Source organism: Colius striatus, chromosome 8 (genome assembly GCF_028858725.1).
Source record: "Colius striatus isolate bColStr4 chromosome 8, bColStr4.1.hap1, whole genome shotgun sequence".
NCBI lineage: Eukaryota > Metazoa > Chordata > Aves > Coliiformes > Coliidae > Colius > Colius striatus.
The window spans coordinates 15,605,700-15,626,394 of record NC_084766.1 but is presented as its reverse complement, the minus strand read 5'-3'; the positions used below and the strand labels follow the sequence as shown (position 1 = coordinate 15,626,394).

At 39.8% G+C, this 20,695-nt stretch overlaps 1 protein-coding gene across 1 annotated transcript in view; it reads right to left on the bottom strand.

The window, feature by feature from the left end:
• Nucleotides 1–2,151: 2,151 nt before the first annotated feature.
• Nucleotides 2,152–20,695, bottom strand: part of IPMK (inositol polyphosphate multikinase) — a 41,344-nt gene continuing 22,800 nt past the window's right edge. The window contains exons 4-6 of the mRNA XM_062000856.1: nucleotides 15,571–15,743; nucleotides 7,295–7,376; nucleotides 2,152–5,182 (exon numbers count right to left, since the gene is read on the bottom strand). Of these exons, the coding sequence (XP_061856840.1) occupies nucleotides 4,548–5,182; nucleotides 7,295–7,376; nucleotides 15,571–15,743 (890 nt within the window). The 3' untranslated portion in view covers nucleotides 2,152–4,547. The remainder of the gene's footprint in view (nucleotides 5,183–7,294; nucleotides 7,377–15,570; nucleotides 15,744–20,695) is intronic.

Sequence of the window (20,695 nt, the reverse complement as noted above, 5' to 3'; positions counted from 1 at the left end):
AAGTGCCTTTGTGCACTCTAGTTTCATTTATAGTCAAGGTGCAACATACATCATATTTGGAAGTTACTTCATAGGTCACTTCTTATAAAACAGAAAAAAAAAAAACAAAACCCAAAATCTTTGAAGCAATGCAAACGATTCAAACTAAGGTGGTGTTAAAGTACCTTTGCTCTATTTACTGTTGAATGTTATAAAATAAAATTAAACTCCAAATACATGGGGCCCATCTCCACTAAGTCCCCAGTAAAAGGTATCTCTTGAAGCGTGTTTTCTGCTGTACAGTCCTTAGCTTCTCACTTTTTCCCCTTTCAAAGTCTACTCAAACCATCTCCTTTGTCCTTTGGCTGCCAACCTTCTCTGCAGAATTCATTTACAGATAGCTGTGAGCATGGAGAATGGGCAGTATTTGGCCTGTGGCTATGGAGAGGAACAAATTTCCCAGGTAACGCCCTTCCAAGGTCTTTTGCCCCTCAATGAATAAGTGTGGCATATTCTCCCTGCAAGAAGCTTGGCGGCTTGCAGCTTTTGGGTCTTATGTGTAGCCCTGCACTGCAGGACTGACCAAATGTCCTAGTTGATGCTCCTCATGGACTTTCACCACTTCCCACCTTCTTAAACCCAAGCCTCAATACAAACTGCAGTAAGAAAAATCTTCATGCTGTTTGGTTGTCGCTCACCTTGCCATCCAAATGTCCCCTTCACAGAACAAGATGTTTCATAAACCCTACACGTCAGTCTCCCATTGAAGAGTGCTCTCCACTCACACTGCACTCCAGTTCTTTCACAGGATAGAGCACAAAAGGGAAACTGCATTTCCCACAGTATTTGAGGCATTTTGATGGGTGTTTTTCATTACCTGCACTTACAGAGCACAAGTCTTTAGGAAATAAAAATTACACCTCAAATCATTCTATAAAGATGCTACAGGTTACCAGCAGCAAGGGCCAAGGAAGGCACTCGGAAGGAAAGCGTACTTGAGGAAAAAAAAATAGGAGAGGATTAACAGCTAATCATAACTTTAAACAGCAGACATGGAAGTAAGTCTCTATCCTTCCACTGTCTTCCTATACTTGAGAGTACTTCACATCATAAGGTGACAAAAACAATTACAATGACTTTAAGTGCAAGCTGTAAACGCCCTGGCTGACTTGGCCAGGGCAGGTGATGCCTCCTCCTCACCCTGCTGCTGTTACACGGGAAAAGGCCCATTTTACACAATCCAGACTCAAATAACAGGAGCTCTCTGCAGGTGAGGAAGCTTCAATGGGGCTCTTGATGTACAATACACTTTCATTACTTAAAATACCATGTACACTAAAGTGTTTCAAGAATTAATGATTTCCTAATCTACTGAGTACTTTAAAAGTTCTCCACAAAACTGTCAGGTAATGGAAGAAAAAAGTGCTCTAACTATGTATTCCAGCAGGAAGAAAAAAGAAAATGGTACAAGTTTCATGTGAGTCACAACTATAAGAAAGTCCCCAGTTTAGTTCATAAAATCACTGAAGTTATTTTAAATATCTCATAATGGTATAATAATTTCTAATGTAATTTGTGCGGCAAATTCCCCCCTTAGCCAAAGATACCATATATGTAAATGGGTTTTTATAAAACTTTATACAATTCAAGCTCTCCTTAGGTAAGCAACTCTTATTGCTTAACATCAAAACAAACAAGTTTCACCAACAACAGATACACTCCACCACTGTGGGGAAAGGATCTTTCATGGGACAGAAATACCTTTAAGCCTTGTTACTACTTCTGTAAAGATTTCCACATAACTCGCCTGTCCTGTACACTTTGTACAGAGAACAAGAGAGGCACCACTGGGAGGGAGGGAGATCAATGGCAATGCGTACGCTTAGCAACCACTGTCTCCCTCTTCATTGCCTAACTAGTTCTGTAAGCTGTTAAATGGAGTCTGTGAACACATCTCCCACTATAACTGCAAACAATCTGATCAGATGCAAGACAGTAGAAACATTAAATCTGAAATGTGCAAGAACAATGTGAATACAATGCCTCTGCAGGCTGAAATTCACAGCTGGTACTATGCCAAAATACCTCTACAGCAAGCTTTATTTACACAAATAGTAAAAATACTATTCTCTCTCAAGCTACATTTTAAGTTAACAGAAATCCATCCATAACTACTGGTAAAAAAAAAATGATAAAATTATTTTATTTTTTTATTCAAAAATATTCTGACAGTTTAACAATATTCCAGGTGCATTACAAACACTGCCATAGTCACACAACAATCAATACTCCAAGAGCATTCAAACACTGAAGACATATATCTTAAAGCAGAGACAGGAGAATGCGATGCGCTTATACTAAGACCATACAGATCATTTTCCAATAACTGACTTCTTTGAGGCAGATGTCTGATTTCTCCGGCACAAAATGGATTAAAATCCAGAAGAGATGTATTACAGAGGACAAAAATTCCAACATGTAAGTGTTTTCCCCCATATTTTCCATAAAACATGGTGAATTTATCATACAAGGCCATTAGCAGCCTCAACTACTCTAGTGTTGACTATTTACGGGATAGAACAACAAAATTGTGACAAAGAAACCAGTGTCAAAGCAAACAAAACCACAGACTTCCTAGGATATGGCTTACATTAGTTCACAGAGAGTTGGGAATATATTAACTATATGGTGCCACAACAATACCAGGTAGAAAAAAAATACTTTGTCTTCCTGATACTTTTCCCCTTGGCCTTCACCATAATTCACATAAAATCTTCAACAGAATGATATTGCCCCTCCTGCAATTGTCTCTTCCCAAAACACTACCTTAATAACTGCTTTCATTCCTGAATGTATTGGCCAACATTAGCTCTACAGTTTAAACAATTTAGTTCTACACATAATACCCTGTTTCTTCCAATTAACCCAGGTTCTCAAATAGAGCAAAAGTTTCAGCTTTATTGAAAGCAGCGTATTTATTTGCTTGAAAAAGTAGTTCTCTCTTTCTGAAACAAAAAACATGTCAAATTGAGAACTTGCAAAGACATGAACGCAGATGAGTGCATAGTGCAGAACGTCACACAGAGAGCAGCAAGGCCACAGCGTCACGCTTAGTCCACATGTACAAGATGCACATTTCCAATGATCAAATCCATTCTAAATAGTTTTACCTCTGAGGCTTGCTTAAAGCATTTAAATCTTGCTCTGCGGAGGGCAAGACTCCTCTGTCTTGACTTTTTATACAGCTGACTACATATGCATGGTAGGACAGCCACGTACACAGCATACAGAAAAGACACACCAAGAACACTTTGGATACATCATCCTGATCTCAAATATTCCATATGAAAGCTTCATTTTTTTCCTGCAAAAAAGAGAAGGAAGTGGGACAACTTCCAAATTACACAGCTCACCTGCACACCAGTAAAACACCAAACCAAACCAAACCAGAGGTGGCTTTAGCCCAGGGCAGGAAAGCCACAGCTCCACCGCAACACACAGAGGTACGTCTAGTTGCTCCGGGGCTGACAGGGATCTTTGCAGCAAAGGGTCTTTCTCCTGCACTGCTCCTCATTGTTTCCAGTTGGTGCTCCCCAGCAATGGAAACGGGAAACGCTTGTTGCAAAAATCCAAGTGGTAAATGGCTAGAGGAAATCTCTATCTGCTTACTCAAAATGCTTTGTTTTCCCAACTCAATTAGTTTGCTTTTTGGAAAAAGGCCATCAGAACAAAGGAGTGAGGCATTTTCCTTAGTCCCAACATCGGACACTCCATTAAGCGATTGACTTATCTCCTAAACCAAATCAGTTCCTGGAACATCTCACCTTTACATTCCTTTACTCTGTCTTAGGAACAGTTTCTCTAGCAGTTGTGCAGTTTAAGCTTGTTAGAAAATTTTACTCCAACATTTTCTTAGCACCTCAACACAAATGATGTTGTAGCTTGTCTATGGTGAGCATCGGGGAGGGGAGCGGAACACTCACACCACCGCTGACAGAACAGCAATATTGTCCCCTGACATGGAAAAGCGCTTTTTGATACACCGGCTTCCAGGTTAGGCTACTGACTCAACATAGGATTCCTCTCGAAGTAGGGTTCACTCCAGTTATTCAGACACAGTAAACACAGGAGGGCAGCACTGAGGACATCAATCCTGCACATTAAGCATTTTCAGTCCATTTTCTAGAAATCTGTTAACGGATACGGCTCATTGGCAAGGCTAAGTGGGCAAATGTTACCTACGCTGAAGTCATCATGGGAACTAACATAACTCTTGCTTTATTGTACAGCTGTACTGCTTGGATTTACACCAACCATACGCATTTCGTTCTGCTAAGTTACCTATCCGGCTTAATCTCAAGTATCTTCATCCTTTCACACTCCCTAACTAACTCTCAATTATTTTCCTGAGTGAGATTATAAAAAGTTAAACCCTTCTACCAAAAGTACAAAGACAAATAAAATATAGAACAATACAAACCCAGTCATACAGCATTACAAGTGCAGAATTTCTTCATGTTGTTGCTCTTCTTTATCATTGGCCCCCAGTAAAAACCATAGCAAAGAATTTAGTTATCCAAAATATTTTGAAGTACTGTGATTAAATTCTTCAGACCATAAATGTAGCCCTCATCCTTTGTCTTGCTAGGAAACACGTGAGCAAAATCTATCATTCGGACTTCAACGCTGACGCTTTCCTTGATCTCTGCTGGCATGTGACAGAAAACTTTTTCCAGTTGAGGTATAACGTTTCCATTCAGATGCTCCTGTGCAATGCACGTGCTGCTCTTCCACATGTTGCCTTGCTCCAAATTCTCAACTTTTAGTGAGAGCTGACTGTGGTGCCTCTTCGAGTACGCCTTTTTATGAAGTGTGTAAAATTTGGACAAGCCTTTACCTACAGAGGCCTCAATTTTTCCATTCTCTGTAGAATTTATTACATGAATATTGTTATTATACTCCAGTATGTCTCTACCTGATAACAGTCCTTTGGGCATTCCTCTTTTCTCTGCCAAGGTGACTTCACCTAAGTGCACGGTTGTTGCCTGACATGAACCTTCATAAACAAACAATAATGAGCTGGCATAGAAGTTGAGTTGCTCCTGGCCTTCAAACCACTCCAGAATTTTTTCAATCTTCTGAATGCTGGCAGCTATCGCATCTTTTCTCAAGCAGTACCCATTGTGGAAAAACTTGGAGATGCCTGCAAGAAACAGACGTGTTTCAGGGATTATTTTCACCTCAGAAAAGAAACATTTTTCACTAACCACACACTGACAAGCCCATCACTAACCCATGTTCCTCAGCACCTGTTCTACATTCCTTTTAAATATCTCCAGGGATGGTGACTCCAGCACCTCCCAGAGCAGTCAGGGCCAGTATTTTAACAACTCTCTCAGTAAAAAAGTTCTTCCCACTAACCAATCTAAACCTCCCCAGCACAAATTGTGGCTATTTCCTCTTGTCCTATCATTCACAGCTTGGGAGAACAACCTTAACCTCACTACAACTTCAGGTAGTCGTAGAGAGTGATCACGTCTCTCCTCAGCCTCCTCTTCTCTAGACTAAACCACCCCAGCCTCTCCTCATCAGACTTGTGCTCCAGACCCTTTCTCAGCTCTGTTGCCCGCCTCTGGACACACTCCAACACCTCAATGCCTTTCTTGCAGTGCGGGACCCAACACTTAACACAGCATTTGAAGTGCCAAGTACACAGGGACAATCACTTCTTTGGTCCATTGGCCTTCCTGGCCACGCTGCTGGATCATGTTCAGCCACTGTCAATAAACACTCCCAGCTCCTTTTCCGCCAGGCAGCTTTCCAGTCCCTCTGCCCCAAGCCTGTAGCATTGCCTGGGGCTGTTGTGTCCCAAGAGCAGGCCCACGAATCTATCCTGTTCAGGTCTCTTTGAAGAGCCCTCCTGCTCTCAAGCAGGTCTATGTTCCCACCCAGCTTGGTATCATCAGCAAATATACTGAGGGTGCACTCAATCCCTTCATCCAGATCACTGCTAAAGATGTTAAGCAGAAGAGGCCTCAACAGCAAGCCCTGGGGAACAGCACTGGTGACCAGCCAACAACTGGATATAACTCCATTCCCCACCATTCTCTGGGCCCAGCCATCCAGGCAGTTTTCCACTCAGCGAAGAGTACATTTGTCTAAGCCATGGGCAGCCAGTTTCTCCAGGAGGATGCTGTGGGAAATGGTGTCAAAGACCTCACTAAAGCCCAGGTAGACCACATCCACAAACCTTCCCTCATCCACAAAGGAGGTCACTTCATCATGGAAGGAGATCAGGTTGATCAAGCAGGACCTGCCCTTCATAAAGCCATGTGTATTGTCCCAAAACCCTTGGTTGTCCCATATGTGCCTCATGATGGGACTCAGGATGATCTGTTCCATAACCTTCCCCAGCACCGAGGTCAGGCTGACAGGCCTGTAGCTCCCAGGACTCTCCTTCTGGCCCTTCTTGTAAAAGGTGGTGCATTTGTCACCTTCCAGTCCACCAAGACTGCCCTAGTGAGCCATATTACAGATGGGACTTGGATTGTAAAAAGGTTTTACAATGAATGGATTGATTAAGCTGTAGAGGAACATGTTTCCTGCTCCCCTGGTCATTACAGCAGGTGTCTGGACAATTTTGGGCAGGGACTCATTAAATTCTCCAAGGATAAAGAAGCTCAAGTATTCTTTTATCATGAGTGACAGATCTGAGAAGTCAGTGCCAGCTCTGGAGAAGGGTGTGTTTGTGCATGTGTCCTGTCTCTCTGTAGGGGACAGAGGAACAGATATCAACTAATAACTAGTTTGAAATATTTATCATCAAATAACCAGTAGCACTTTTATTTGTTTAGGATTCTTTGGTGAGGTTTTTTTGTTGTCTTTATTGTTAATGTGGAGCAACATATGGATTGACTTCAACTGAGAAGGTACTTTAAATCAGAAGATACATTTATAGTAGCTAATACAAAAAACAGGATAAATTAGAGATAAATATATATATATAATAGAAGAATTAAATGTTTTTAATTTCTACTTCATTACAGTTTCAATGTTGCAAAGAAATTGAATTCTACCACTATCATCCCCTTTTTAGTAGAGATGTGATGAGGATATTCCTATACACTACAAGCTCAACTTAGGATCAGCAGGTAGTTCAAATGATACAATAAACAGCTATGAGACCCGCCTGGCAAGAGGAGGGGAAAAACGACTTTTAAAAGAAGAACACCCAAGACTACTTTTGCTATACAGTTCTATAAATAAATGAAAAATATCCAAGAGCAACAAATTCTGACAACACAAATTCCCATACCATCCTTTACTGTTTCCTTTGTCAAGCTCCTTCCGTAGTGCTGGTTTTGTGTCTCATAGCTGTCAGAAGAGACGTGGTAAACCTGCAAGAGACAAGGAGGGGACTCCGTTCTTATTTCTGCATACAGGCTACAAAAACTTTGGCACCACTGATCCTTTGCAGAGTTTTAGGTTTTAGGTTCCTTGCAGCGGTCAGCCCTGCCCTCTAGTGCTCTGATCTGCAAAATCCTCCCCCTTCATACCTTGGGCTCCAAGCTACAGCTTTTCTGCATTAGAAAAATATCTTTATGTTGGCAAAAAGCAGCGTATTCATTATAGGGAAAACATTTCATACAGCACCTGCCTTGTAAATCAATACTTAGGCATGAATGTGTTGTACTCCCACCCATGTTACTAGGCATATTCAATCAGTAAGATGTAACAAGTTCAAAATCCCAAGGCTATTATTTTGCAGTTTTTAAAACTATACAAATATTAAGCAGAGCAGCAAAACAATAAGAAATACCGTGATGTGACCTCATCCACAAGACCCATCTGAAACTAGAATTGTTGGCACAGATGAGGTTATACTCAGTAAGTGACAGCAGCTGAGCAAAAGCTCAGTTCCAGCAGTGACTGTGGTGCATCAGCTCTTGCCTGCGAGGGAGGCAACTCACATGGGTAGTTTTGTCCATATCAGGAATTGTACAAGCTTAACAACTTAATTTAAAAATGTTATACAGAGAGACACATTTTCTCTCTAACTGAAATAATTTCCACGGTAGAAACGTGCCAGCCAGCCAGGCCCAAGCATAATTTGTTTATGAGAGTGTAGACAATTCTTCCTTGTAGAAACAAGTGTGTTACCAAGCAGGCAGTTTTCTCTGGCAGAAAAGCTGTGCTTGGCACTTGTTCAGACCACCCAACCCCATGGCACCCGCCCTGGCTGCTGCACACTGCGCTCCAGCCACCCACCCCAAAAGAGAACATCTCCCAGAAAGTGAGTCCAGCACACCACTGGGGCACCTGCACCCAAGCCCTCCTTTGGGGTCTTTCTCTTGCTGTAGCTCATAGAGTAAGTCCAGGACAGTGAAACATCAGCACACAAAAATAAGTGGTACATGAGCGATAACTTTAAAACATTAGAATTCCCCGTTTTCATTGGTGCTCTCACTCTGAAACCTCTCTCCTTCACACAAACAACACAGAGTATGAAAACACAGGTACAAGACTCCTGCCTTGCAAAGTAGCTGGGAAGTCTCAGCTCTAATTTTGAGGAAAAAGCAGCTATGAGTAACTAAATTCAGGATCCCCATGGAACTAAAATCATATTGTGTGGAAATTGATTCACATCATCAACCCCAAACTGAAGGGACAGTAAATCATTCTGGTTATTCTAAAGAAATAACAGTTGTGAGACTGAATGTTTAAGCTCGCTTGGTAGCTGAGACACCTCCCAGTGTTAGGATTGACATTTCCATATTATGATACTTAGAGAAACTGAGGCCCTGATGTCTATAAATTGCAGAAAAGTATAGTAGAGTTACAGTATTCTAAAGCAGCATCTGACAAGTGCGATTTTCATTCCACAAAACCGGTATTTTTTCACTACTTTTTTTTTCCCCCCAGCACAGAAAAGAGGTAACAGCATACAACATATGAACCGAAAGATGACTCATGCAAATTCTTCAGGTAACAAAGTTACTTTCAAGCACATATAAAGTTTCAAAAAGTTTTTAAATTTGAAGAGACACCAGGCAAAGGTAATTAAATAGAATCACAGAATGGTGGGAGTTGGGAGGGGCCTTCAGAGATAACGTAGTCCAACATCTCTGCTAAAGCAGGTCCACCTAGATGAAGCTGCAAATAAAGCAAAAATACAAAAAAAATATTGCTTAGGAAGAACATCAAGAGTCTGATGGCTACATCTAAGTTTTCAGCAGCCACATCTCCGTTTTAATAATACTAAACATCCTCATTTCGTCAGTCCAGGGGTAGCCTCCTTCATACACCAGCATTGCAGAATAATCTCATTTACCAGAACCTTATCTCTTCCCGGTAGGAGTTAACGGTTTTTGTGACATGGGCAGTCCTCAAAAATGATGATTAAGATCTGCAAGCTCATTTTGTTTTCCAAAGAAATGCTGGGGCAGCACATAAGCCTCAGGGCCTCAGTTATGTAGCCATGCTGTAGTAGCAGAAGACTAAAATCAACTTTCTAGCCTACAGATCTTTTGCTTCACCCTGCTTTTGTTCATGTGATCACTGCTACTAATCCTTCCCAAAAGGATATTTGCCTTGGGCCCAACCTCCTTTTGTATCCCTCTTGCAGCTGTCTGTACTAGCCCATTTCTGTCAAAAGAATGACAAGCCCATAAGTCAAATGTGTAACCTTAACAAGGGTCAAGAAATTATTAGACAGAAAACACTCATTTATTGTCCACCTGCCACAGCTCATTATATGTTTGCTTCCTATTCACAAGAAGTTCCACTGTACAGTGAAAGACAAAGAAAATCCTTACCTGAGCTGCAAAACATTGCTTTCAAGAAAGTTTCTGCTTCAGTCATCTTTATACATCCTTGCTACACAAGATCAGAGCTGTTTTGGCTGACAGTGCAGAGGCACCTCCTTATGCCTACAAGCAGCTCCCATTCAGGGAGGTTTCTGCATAAATAGAACTGGAATCCAGCATGTTAACACATTCAGGTTTCTAATTAGTAGTAGCGGGTACTCTGTACAGGCAGTATATCAAAAAAGGCAGATTAACTGTTGAGGGAAAATGTCTTTGGACTTTATCAACCTGCACTAGGCTTTTGTTTCCCCACAAGATGTTAAGTTATTGCTGCTTGGACATACATACACACACACCTTTGTAGCCTTTTCTTCAATTCTGGTTATTTCATCTGACTCCTTGAACTGAGGGAAACCTTGAAAATAGTTAGTTCAGCATGGTCTTTAAAAAAGCACAACCATTGCAAGACCTCAACAGCAAGATGAATGGTTTGGAAACCCTGCAACTGCAGCTTTAGGGCATTATGCTGAAGACTGGATTGGAGAAAAGTGTCAAACATTACATAATGTTATTTACAGTAATTCACACCCAACATCCACGGCAGGGCAGAAAAATACACACACCGTTCCAATACTTATCTGCAGCAACTCCCTACCTTCCAGAAAATATCACATAAATACTTATCAGTTAAGACTGGCCTGTTTGGTGTAGATACTGCCAGCACAAATAAAAATCTCTAGAAAATAACCTGCAGAGCTCTTTCACATCTGTAAAAAATGTTAACTAATCCACATCACTGACATTGGGGAAAAAATACCATTGTGAGCAGTCTTGTGGAGTCCTAGGGAGAGGCATATGCAGAGCCAAGGCTGACCCAGTAGTAGGCATCATGTGTTGGTGCCAGGCCAGCAGCAGTTTCCCTGCAGAGCTCCCAGTGCCCATCCCTGCTCCTTGCACAACCCGCAAGGGCAACCTGAGGCCCCTTATCAAAGGAAGGACAAGGAGAAGAGACATGTGCTCTGTTGCTAAGACATCAGGGCTCAAAGAGCAAAGGGGCTGAGCTGTCCCATCCCTGCTACTTGTTCCATAAACATACTTAATGCTCACTCCTGTTTTACCCACACACAGGTAAGAGCAAGCAGGTGTTTAAATGTTACACAGTTTTCTGTTGTCAGGCACCGCTGCACTCTTAACTCGCACCTGAAGGTCATCACCCAGCCTGCTGCCAAAACACGAGCCAAGCCAGAAGTGAGGATAAGCAGGCAGCATCTCAGCTCACCCAAGGGCTTCCCACATCAGTGTCAATCCCCCACAAAGGCAGGCAGTGCCTAAGTACCCACTGATGAGTACCTTTTGCCTGGCCCTCACAATTGTCTCCACACATATATACCAGTTTTCTTAATGTCTGAAGGACACAGGCTCCTCTTCAGTCCTGAGATCTCACAGGGACTGATCCTGTACAGTAGAAGACTTACAATGAGATTTAACAAGCTCTATTTTTTCTTTTCCCAAACCAAAGTAAAAGAGGGATTTGAAGAAATATAAATAAAGGGATTCGTTTTAAAAATACATTCTCTTATTCGATACCACTGCTTTATGGCAATACTATAATACTGTTACTGCTGCTGAGAGCATACCCATTTATCTAAATCCATTCATCTGAACACCTCTGCCTAACTTTTTTATAAAAACAAAACATACCTTACATTGTTGCTAGATCCCAAGAAATAAAATTACACACATCCCTGCTTGCTACCAGCTTGAAAATTCAGCACAAGAGGGATGCCTCCCTGCTCCTCCATTTCCAAGATTCTACTTATGTATTACTCCATCTTTTTGCTTCTGATATTTGACAGAGTGCTTTATATGATCAAGTACACCATCAAACACTCTGACAATCAATATAAAGTTTTAGTAAGCTATTTATGTAAAGAAGTTGTGAAATTATGTTGAAACTAATTCAGTGAAAAAGCAGAGTAATAATCTCCTAAATAAAAGACCAATACCACAATTAAATCATGAACCATTTAGAAATAGCTTAATACATAATTCTGGACAGCCAACACTACTATGAAGCATCTCATTAAAATAAATGCCTTTTATTATGCCTCCTTTGTGTGTGTATGTGTATATATATATATATATATATCTATATATACATAAAAAACGGGGGCGGGGGGCAGGGGCAGGCCACCTCTCACCTCATCCATCCATCATGAGCTTTTTCCTAACATACAGCAAATCTCACCAGCCATAAGGACACAAGTGGACCAGCTGCCATAGACATGACAAGTCTTTTGTGTAAGGAAAAGCCAGTGGGAAAAAAAGTCAGGGTACCCATCTGCTGGAAGTCACCCCTGAGGATGCCAGATGCATCTCCTGGGCTCTACAAATAAACTCCTGAATCATACCCTGCAACCCACTACCGGATACCAGACTCAGAGGAACTGCTGCATTCAGTCCCACAGCACAGATTCAGCACCGCCAGACTGAAAAACAGATGAGTCGAACTCAAAGGCAAGAACCAGGACCCAAAGTGCAAAAAGAAGAAAGGAGTGGCACCAAAGCCAGCACAGAGAGACCAACCAGAGCCTGGGTGTGCTGGGTGTTTCAAACACTGCAGACATCCATGGCCAGACTTTTTGGTGCGATTGCTTGTTTGGAGGGTTGCTTTTTTTTTCAGGGCTTTTGGTTGGTTTCTTTGGCTTGATGTGGGGTTCTGTTAGGTCTTTTTAGTTTCATGAGGTCTTTTATTTTTTCTTTTGTTTTGCCTTCCTATGTTCTTAAATGTCAACGCTTGAATTAGACTTACACATCAAAAAACTCAGTTCTGGTCATTTTTTACTGTGGAAGAATATGAACACTAGATGCAGGATTTAATGGCTTATTTATTTCTCCCTTCCTAAGTATTGTTATTAACATACCAGGGCTTATGAAAACTACCACAAAAGTAGACAGAGTTCATAAAGAACTCTAAAACAGACTCAGATACAGTCAGTTTTAAAGTATCCTGCAGGAACAGAGACTGTACATTAGGAAATACATTTGTAAAAACAGTTTTGATGAGATAAATGCATTACTGTATGCAGTAGCTCATGGGCACACACCACAGAAGTTAACAATGGATTATATTGGTAAAGTTATGTAATCACCAGCTTGTGCTTTAAAAACTCGGTTCAGAAATATTATGAACTAGGTGATGTTGCAATCAAGAAAAAGAAAACCTGCAGGAATCAGGAACTGGGGATTCTGAAAGGATTACTAGTTTGAAATGAGATCACAACCCACACATTCTGTCTGCATTCAACAGCACACAAAACACTATTTTTAATACTGTATCCACTACAAAGAGATATGTCCTATACATTTATATGTCTACTATTAAACACATATTGCAATGTGTACTTTTGCCGTTGGAACTGTACTTTAATTTTCCAGTTTAAAGTCACTACTTTCACAATGAAACTATGTCCTCATCTGTTAAAGAAAGGAATCTCTCCACTACGTCTGAAAGTGGGTTGTTAACCAATGTTACTGAAATGACTGTATTTTTTAAAAGTGTTTCCATGAACATATTCAGTGCATTAAGATCAATATAGTTTAGCACATGCCGAATGCCAGAGCCATGTACATAAATCAAAGCTCTGCCACATAGGAGACTAACTTCTTTTAAGGACAAACCATACATATTTTACATACAAACAGATGACAGTTTATTTACCAGTGCATTAAAAAAGCTGTATTAATGCCTTTTAAGGAAAAAAAAAAACATTATAAATAAATTTTGGGGCAAACCATGCCCCCCAACCTATAACACATTTATGTTTATATCTTCATGACAGCTTCTATGATGTGTACTTTAAAAAATATAAACACATTTTCTATTTTTCTTGGTCTTCTTTTTCTTCCTGTTCTAAAATAGAAACTTAATAAGTAAGCCCATCTCCATGTTAAAAATATTATTGAAGGGGGAAAGTAAAAACAAACTCCCTTCCTTTCTCAATCATGTTATACAATGCTTTGCTCAGCAAACACTACCAAGCTTTATCCAGTATGTCAGCTGTTAGAGGCAGTTACTGTCTGTATAGAAAAGCATTTTACATTATGGCCAGAATCTTGCAAAAATAAGGCAAGCAGAGAGGCAGAGCCCCCTCGTAATCCAGAAGTAGCAAGCTGAATAGAGAAAAGGCCTGGTGAGTTTGAACTCTGCTAAGTGTTGCATGAGGGGAAAAGAAACCTTTTGAATTCTTTTTGGAAAATAGCTTCCAACATGCAATTTGGTACCAAAGGCAGAATAAATTCATGTACTTAAACAGTGGATAGGAAATTGCAGCGCTTGGAGGAACTATCATTCTAAGTTCAGTTTTAATTAGGAAACTGGAAGAATTGCTGCAACAGGATAAAGATACCAATAAATACCAACATTAGAACCAATAATCTTGAGCAGAAATAGCATGGAAGGAAGCATTCATTCCCTTTGCAGTGTCACAAAACAAAGGATGTGAAGTACATTGTTTTATGCTCCAGATAAGAAAGGTTACATAACAACATAAACCAAATCCAAAGCTATAATCTCCAGCCTTCCTTCTCCATCTCAACTCTTTGACTGGTTTTTGACTCACCTCCCACATTCTCTCTCATAGGCTTACATAATTACTGCTCATGACCACTATAATTTCTAGCTGTAAAAGATAATCTAAAGACAGAGTTGAGGCAATTAAGTATAAAACATTACAGAGATATTAGAATTATTTCAAGCAATGCTGCAATCTGTGTGCTGTTGCTATCTAACAGCAATGGGGAAGCTTATCAAACTCTTAAGCAATTTATGCTGACTGATGCAGAGCTCAAGCAGCCCTGGCTCTGTGTATGCCAGAGGGAAAACAAAAACCTCGCATCAAGAAGAAAATTATTCCTGTGCCGCCAGCAGCAGAAAAAAGTACATTAAATGCATTGCATCAGGAATGTCTTACTGACATCAACATATTTATGCTTCTGACCCACAAATGTTCTGTACAGCTTTTCTTTACATTCAAGCTTTAGAGTAGCCAATACAAAAACATCAAATCTTCATCTTTCTCCTCACCCAAGATAAGGAAATGTGACAGAGTTAATAAAGATATGTGATAGAGTTAATAAAGATATCTGCAGGGCCTTATCACCTCAAACTAACCTTCAACTGACAGTTTTTCCTCAAGCATGGAAGTATCAAAGAGGTTTTCTTTGGGTGGAAATCTTTTTAAATGTAGAACATAAGTAGCTAATTATAGCTACGTGCTTCACTTCTGCAGCTAACTTACTCCTCCCTAAAAAGAAAAGTTACATTAAAATTATTTTTTATTTTTAAAAATGGAGACGATACAGCTCATTATTTAATTAGCAAAAAGACTGGATCAGTATTAAATCTCTGACAGAAGCCTAGAAGTCAAAAAAAATCCTTTGATAATTTTGAATCTGCTATGTAACAATTAACTGCAACTACCGGCAAGTTTCAGATCACTACAGTCTGTCCCAACCCCTTTTTTGTATACACATTCAGAACTTGGGTTGCAAATACATTCCCAGGAGGGATTCGGCCAAGTTAAACACTCACTGTGAACATGAGCACTGTTTTGGAACACATTTCACACAACAGTTGATACCAGTACTACCAACATACTCAGATAACGCTTTATTTACATAAAACTCAAAAGGAGTGTCATTTGCTAGAAGAAACAGCGCTGTATCTGGTGTGGGACAAGCAGTCAGAGCTTAAGTTGAATCTGAAAACAAAACAAGTTCTTACCCTCATGCCAAGTACCAAAAAGCCAATCTCTTCCATCAGCGGGTACTTGCTGACCTGCTGCTGTATCTTCTCAGCTGAAGCATAGGGATCGTAACTTTTCTGACCTATTTTTACATCCATTATGCAAGGCTTATTAAACTTACGGGTCACGTCTTCCAGTTTTAGATACGTATCTGTTAAAAGAGACAAAACTTTAATAAACAGTGGGTCAGAGCAAAATAATTATGTAGTTTCTGCTGAGCTGCTTCAGAGGAAACAGAACAGTGAGATCACATGAGATCTTTAAGAGTCAAATTTGTCTCTGAATACAGACTAAATCATGGTCATTGACACCCACAAATTCAGTTGGCAAGAAATTCTAAGTGCCTTATTGTTTAGAAAATAGTACACAATTGAAGTGTGGTAACCTAGCACTCAACTTCAAATTATTGGCCGGATTAAATTCATGAGTAGCTTGTATGTTAATTGCTTAATAATTCAAATAGCATTAATAATCACATACAAATGCAGGTTGCTACATGGCTGGTTTTGCAATGTAGACAGTGAAAGGGCTTTCTCCGTGCAAAAGAACTAGAATTAAAATGGCAATTTTCTTTGTGTCGTTTTGCAAATGAAATTAATATTTCAGAGTCTGCTCTACATGGACCTAAAGGCACCTCATCTTTCCTTTTTTCATGCCACTCCTGTCCGTACTCATTTCTCATGGCACACCTTTTTGGGGAAAACATTTCTCAAAGCCTAGTCTGCCTTTCATCCGTTTCCAGAAGTCCCTTTGGGAGGGTAAGTGCAACAAAAAACCCCAAGCCCTTGGAGTGTCTGAAGATTTAAAGGAGTATCTAAAACCTGGTCAAACTGGTTTAGACTTTTCTCCAGTGCAGGTGAAGAGACTACTAACAACATGATCTACAGCACTGATTGTCAGAACAAAACCAGAAAAGAAACTTCAGTAACTGTCAGATTCCAGACAGTTCTGCTTAGAGGAAGCTTGCCTTTGCTGGGGCATGATATGCACTCAGCATTAACACACATCTCATCCTTCACACCGGCTTCTTCAAACCTACTTGTTATCAGTCACAAACTTCACACTAAGGTTTTATTTCCTTTCAAGTACAGTCTACTCTGTAAGTGTTCTACTTTGGCTTTAACACAATCTGAATACATAAACTCATTATATTATTTCCCATTCCTGCAGCATAACCTAAAATGAGGTTGGCCAAAGCAAGCTAAACAAGTTAAAGAGAAAAGAGGGACAAGGTGATGTTTTCCCACAGTTGGACAGACAGGTAACAAAATCAGAGTCAAGATAAAAGGAAGAACTAACGTTGTATTTCCATTTAATAAGTAGAAACATTTTCTTAAGGATAAGAAATTAAAGGGACTTTTATTCCTTTAACATCCTGTTTAGAGCTTCCATTTTTACATCATCATGACCAAATGTCGCAGTTCCCCAAAGTATGCATGTATCAATCTGAAATAGGTTTGCTTTAATCCTCAGATGCCTGCTTAGTGTATAAAGGGGACTAAGTATGTTGTTAATGTAAAGTCATTGGTAGGAAAGCACGCAAACCAATACACTATTTGGAAAAAAAAAGGTCTTCTACTAACTCTTCTGTACTTTTCACTGTACTCTTCCACACCCTTTGGGTTACAGAATCCAACTAGCTAGTGCAGAAATGGACTAGCTCACCCATAAACAAGGTTGGTTAGCTACAGATGCACAATATCCAAGCTAAAATAACTCATATTTAACTTTGAGAAGACACAAGCAGGAAACATAATTGACATTTGCTCACTAGATATCCCCTATGGAGAAGCGAGACACTGCCCAGGAAGTGCATTCTGTATCAGCTGAACTGCAGGTGCCACTTTCTGTAATTCAAAGTTTTTATACAAACATCTCAGCTTTTCTAGGGTTTGGGGGCCCGCTACTGAATCCAGGGGAGTCCACATAACCTGTTAGCTGTTATGGAAACAAAGTGAGAAAGTCTCCATGTCATCCTTCAGAGTTGTCCTTTTTGCAAGTCACAGAAATTACTGTAATCAACAGATTTGTGTCATCATTTTAAAACAACCCAGAAAACAACAACTAACTGAATTTCAAAGTTTTCAGTACTTAGCTCTGAAAAGCATTGAGCTAGAGGTATGCCATGGGAGGAGGAGAAAGAAAATAAGTACAAAAACATTTCTAGAAAATAGCTGCAGTCACCAACTCCAAAATGCTTTGAGCACCTCAGAAATCAAACTGTTAGCAAATCATACAAATTGCAAGATACCACAAATTACACAAATTGTTTAGTAGCGTAAAACACCTAATTCTATAATGCATTTACATAGTCACAAAAAATGAACCCATATAAATAATTCGCTTAAAAAGAAGAACTTAACTCTCCCAAAACCCAGCACACTTTCCTTCAGACAACAGGCTGGCAAGATAGTTGTGCTCTTTCCATCAGAGGCATTTTTGGAGCACTCATAGTTACCTGCTGTCCTCCACTCCACTGGTTCAAACCCTTCTTTGAGATTTGCACCAACATTCATCACCTCCCAAATATTTAAAAGTTTTAAGTAACTATTACTTTTTAGTTCCCTACCCACTTCAGATCTGTTACACTAGAACATCTCCCTCATTGACCTCCTAAAAATGTAACAATTACTGCTTTATAAAAATTAAGCATTTAAATAACTTAGGAGGTAATACTAACCCTGAGAAACACTAATTTCTTGGCAAAGGCTACAAATTACCCAGAAGTGATTCATCTGTCTCATTTTTTGGAATTGTTCTTTAAGTCTTCATCATTAGTCAACTGTTAGCTCAGAATTAGGCCTATGTTACATCTGCTCAGTGCACACTCCTCCCTCTCAAAAACCCTCTTGCAGGGAGAGCAATGTCACCACAATAAAAACTCTAAGTCTGGGAGTTTTTTCCCATTACAGCTTCAGACAAATGCATTAAATGTTTATGCTTTGTTGTTCCTGGCACTTTGGTTCTTATTTGCATGGTTGGTGTTGAAGATCTATGGTCAACTGAAACAGAATCCAAAACCACAGTAGCAGAAGCTATCACAACTTTCAACTGTTACCCCTACAATATCTCAAAGCATTCAGATGAAGATCAACAAAACAGGCTATATATTGAGACACAGGTAAGTATCACTGCTCTGTCTTTTCAAGGCAGGTGCCCATTCATAGTCTTTGAGGATCTAACCTCAAGTGTCCTTCTCAAAGTCATCAACAAACCTGCAGCTGAGACTAGATAACTATAGCCCTCTCCTGCCTTTCCTCCTTTTGTTTAAAAAAGTAAATCACAGAATTTTCAAGCAGTTCTGACTTTCTAAATTACAATGTAGTACACTGCCAATCCAACGTGCTTCTGAAAACCAGATACTCACCATCTAAAATTAAATTAAATTAGAACCCCTTGAAGAAAATAATAACCATTTCTCCATCTTTGTTTTGGTAGATAATCCTGACTATATATTCCAAGGTTTTAAACAAATCATTCCTCAGAGGCTTGCTCTCCTCTTTTGTATTTTTCAGCTGCAGGGAAGGAGACAGGAAGATGTGGCCTGACACATTATTTACATATTTTATTATAGTCCCAAGGGAGACAAACCAAAAGGCCACCAGAATTCAGCAAATATGCAAGGCATGAACCACTGCAGGCCTCAGCATGTACGTGCTGATGTGTCTGGTCCTCACTGGAACTGAAGTGCCAAAATAACTTGAGGCATCTGACTTCTCGTTACTTATAAGACATCTCTAAAAGCATACGAGTAAGCATGGAAAAGCCTCTGTTGCTCCCAGTAACAAGGGAAGAAAAGAAAGGTTGGAAGCTGGCTTATATTTATCTATCACATTCTCAGTTCAGGCAATAAAAATTCGAGCAGAGTATGAAATGAGCAGCTGTTAAGTTACTTAAAAAAAAAATGCTGGGGCAACAAGTAGGCAGCAAACCCCAGAACTCTCAGCAGGAGATATAAAACGTTTACCATAGCTCCTACATCTTTACAACAACTTCTATAGTTCTTTATTAATACACTCCAAATGGCCACGATATCAGTGAACCCTTAGTTCAAATCCAATTGTCTCACTTCAATTTTTCATTAGCTTAGGGAGACGGAGTGTCACCCATCTCCTGGGCAGCAGTACTGGGTATGTGATTTCAACATAACAGGACAGTTATTTTACAAATTTTCTTGATACTGTGAATATCAGTCCTCCTTTTCCACAACACTTTCTATATTCACATTTACGCAACACATTTCATCCATTTAACCTAGCAATTTCACCTTCATTTTCAGCATAGAAAATTTATCTTTCTCTCTAAATATTTCTGCTAGGAAAATAAAGTCTGTATGTTCTCAACCTTACCCACCACATTTCCTGCTTAGCTGTCAAATGAAAATTTCAAGATCGTCACAGATCAAGTTCAGAGTGTTCCCAAATTAAATTACTCTCTTTTTTTCCTACCACAAGCCTACAAATCTCTTCATGTCTGTAGGAACCCACTGAAACTCTCAATCCTCTATCCAAGAACGTAACTATGATATTACACTTACAAGAAAGATTCACCACACATTCACCAAAGAGCCCTCCTTCTTCCTTATCTCAATTAACTTCATATGAAACAAGGACATCCGTGGTCATCCCCTCTCTGCCCTGGCAAACCACTCCTCACAAACACTTTTTGTTTTGTTCCTCCACACAAACACTCTTAAAGATACATATGGTTCAGAACAGGCAGCAAGCACAGTGTGGCTACAGAAATACTGTTTATTTTTTAGGATTTTTTATAAGTCATCTATGTCCAATTTAGCAACAATAAGGAATTATTGAGTTCACTACTAAAAGATTGTATACAGCTAGATCCCCAGAGCCTGTAAAGCAGCAACTGCCAAAAGAAAGGTCAGGCTTCCTATGTAAAGATTGCAAAAACCTACAAATACATCCTCAATCTACATTTAAAAACTAGATACCTTCCTAGCAGCTAGATTCATTCATCTAATGTCATTGGGACACCACAACAGCTAAAAATATTGTGCAATTTTTTGAACCAACAAAATCAACAGTTAATCAACCGTTCATCTGGGGGGACGGGCAACAAACCCATGCCCAACTTCCCAAA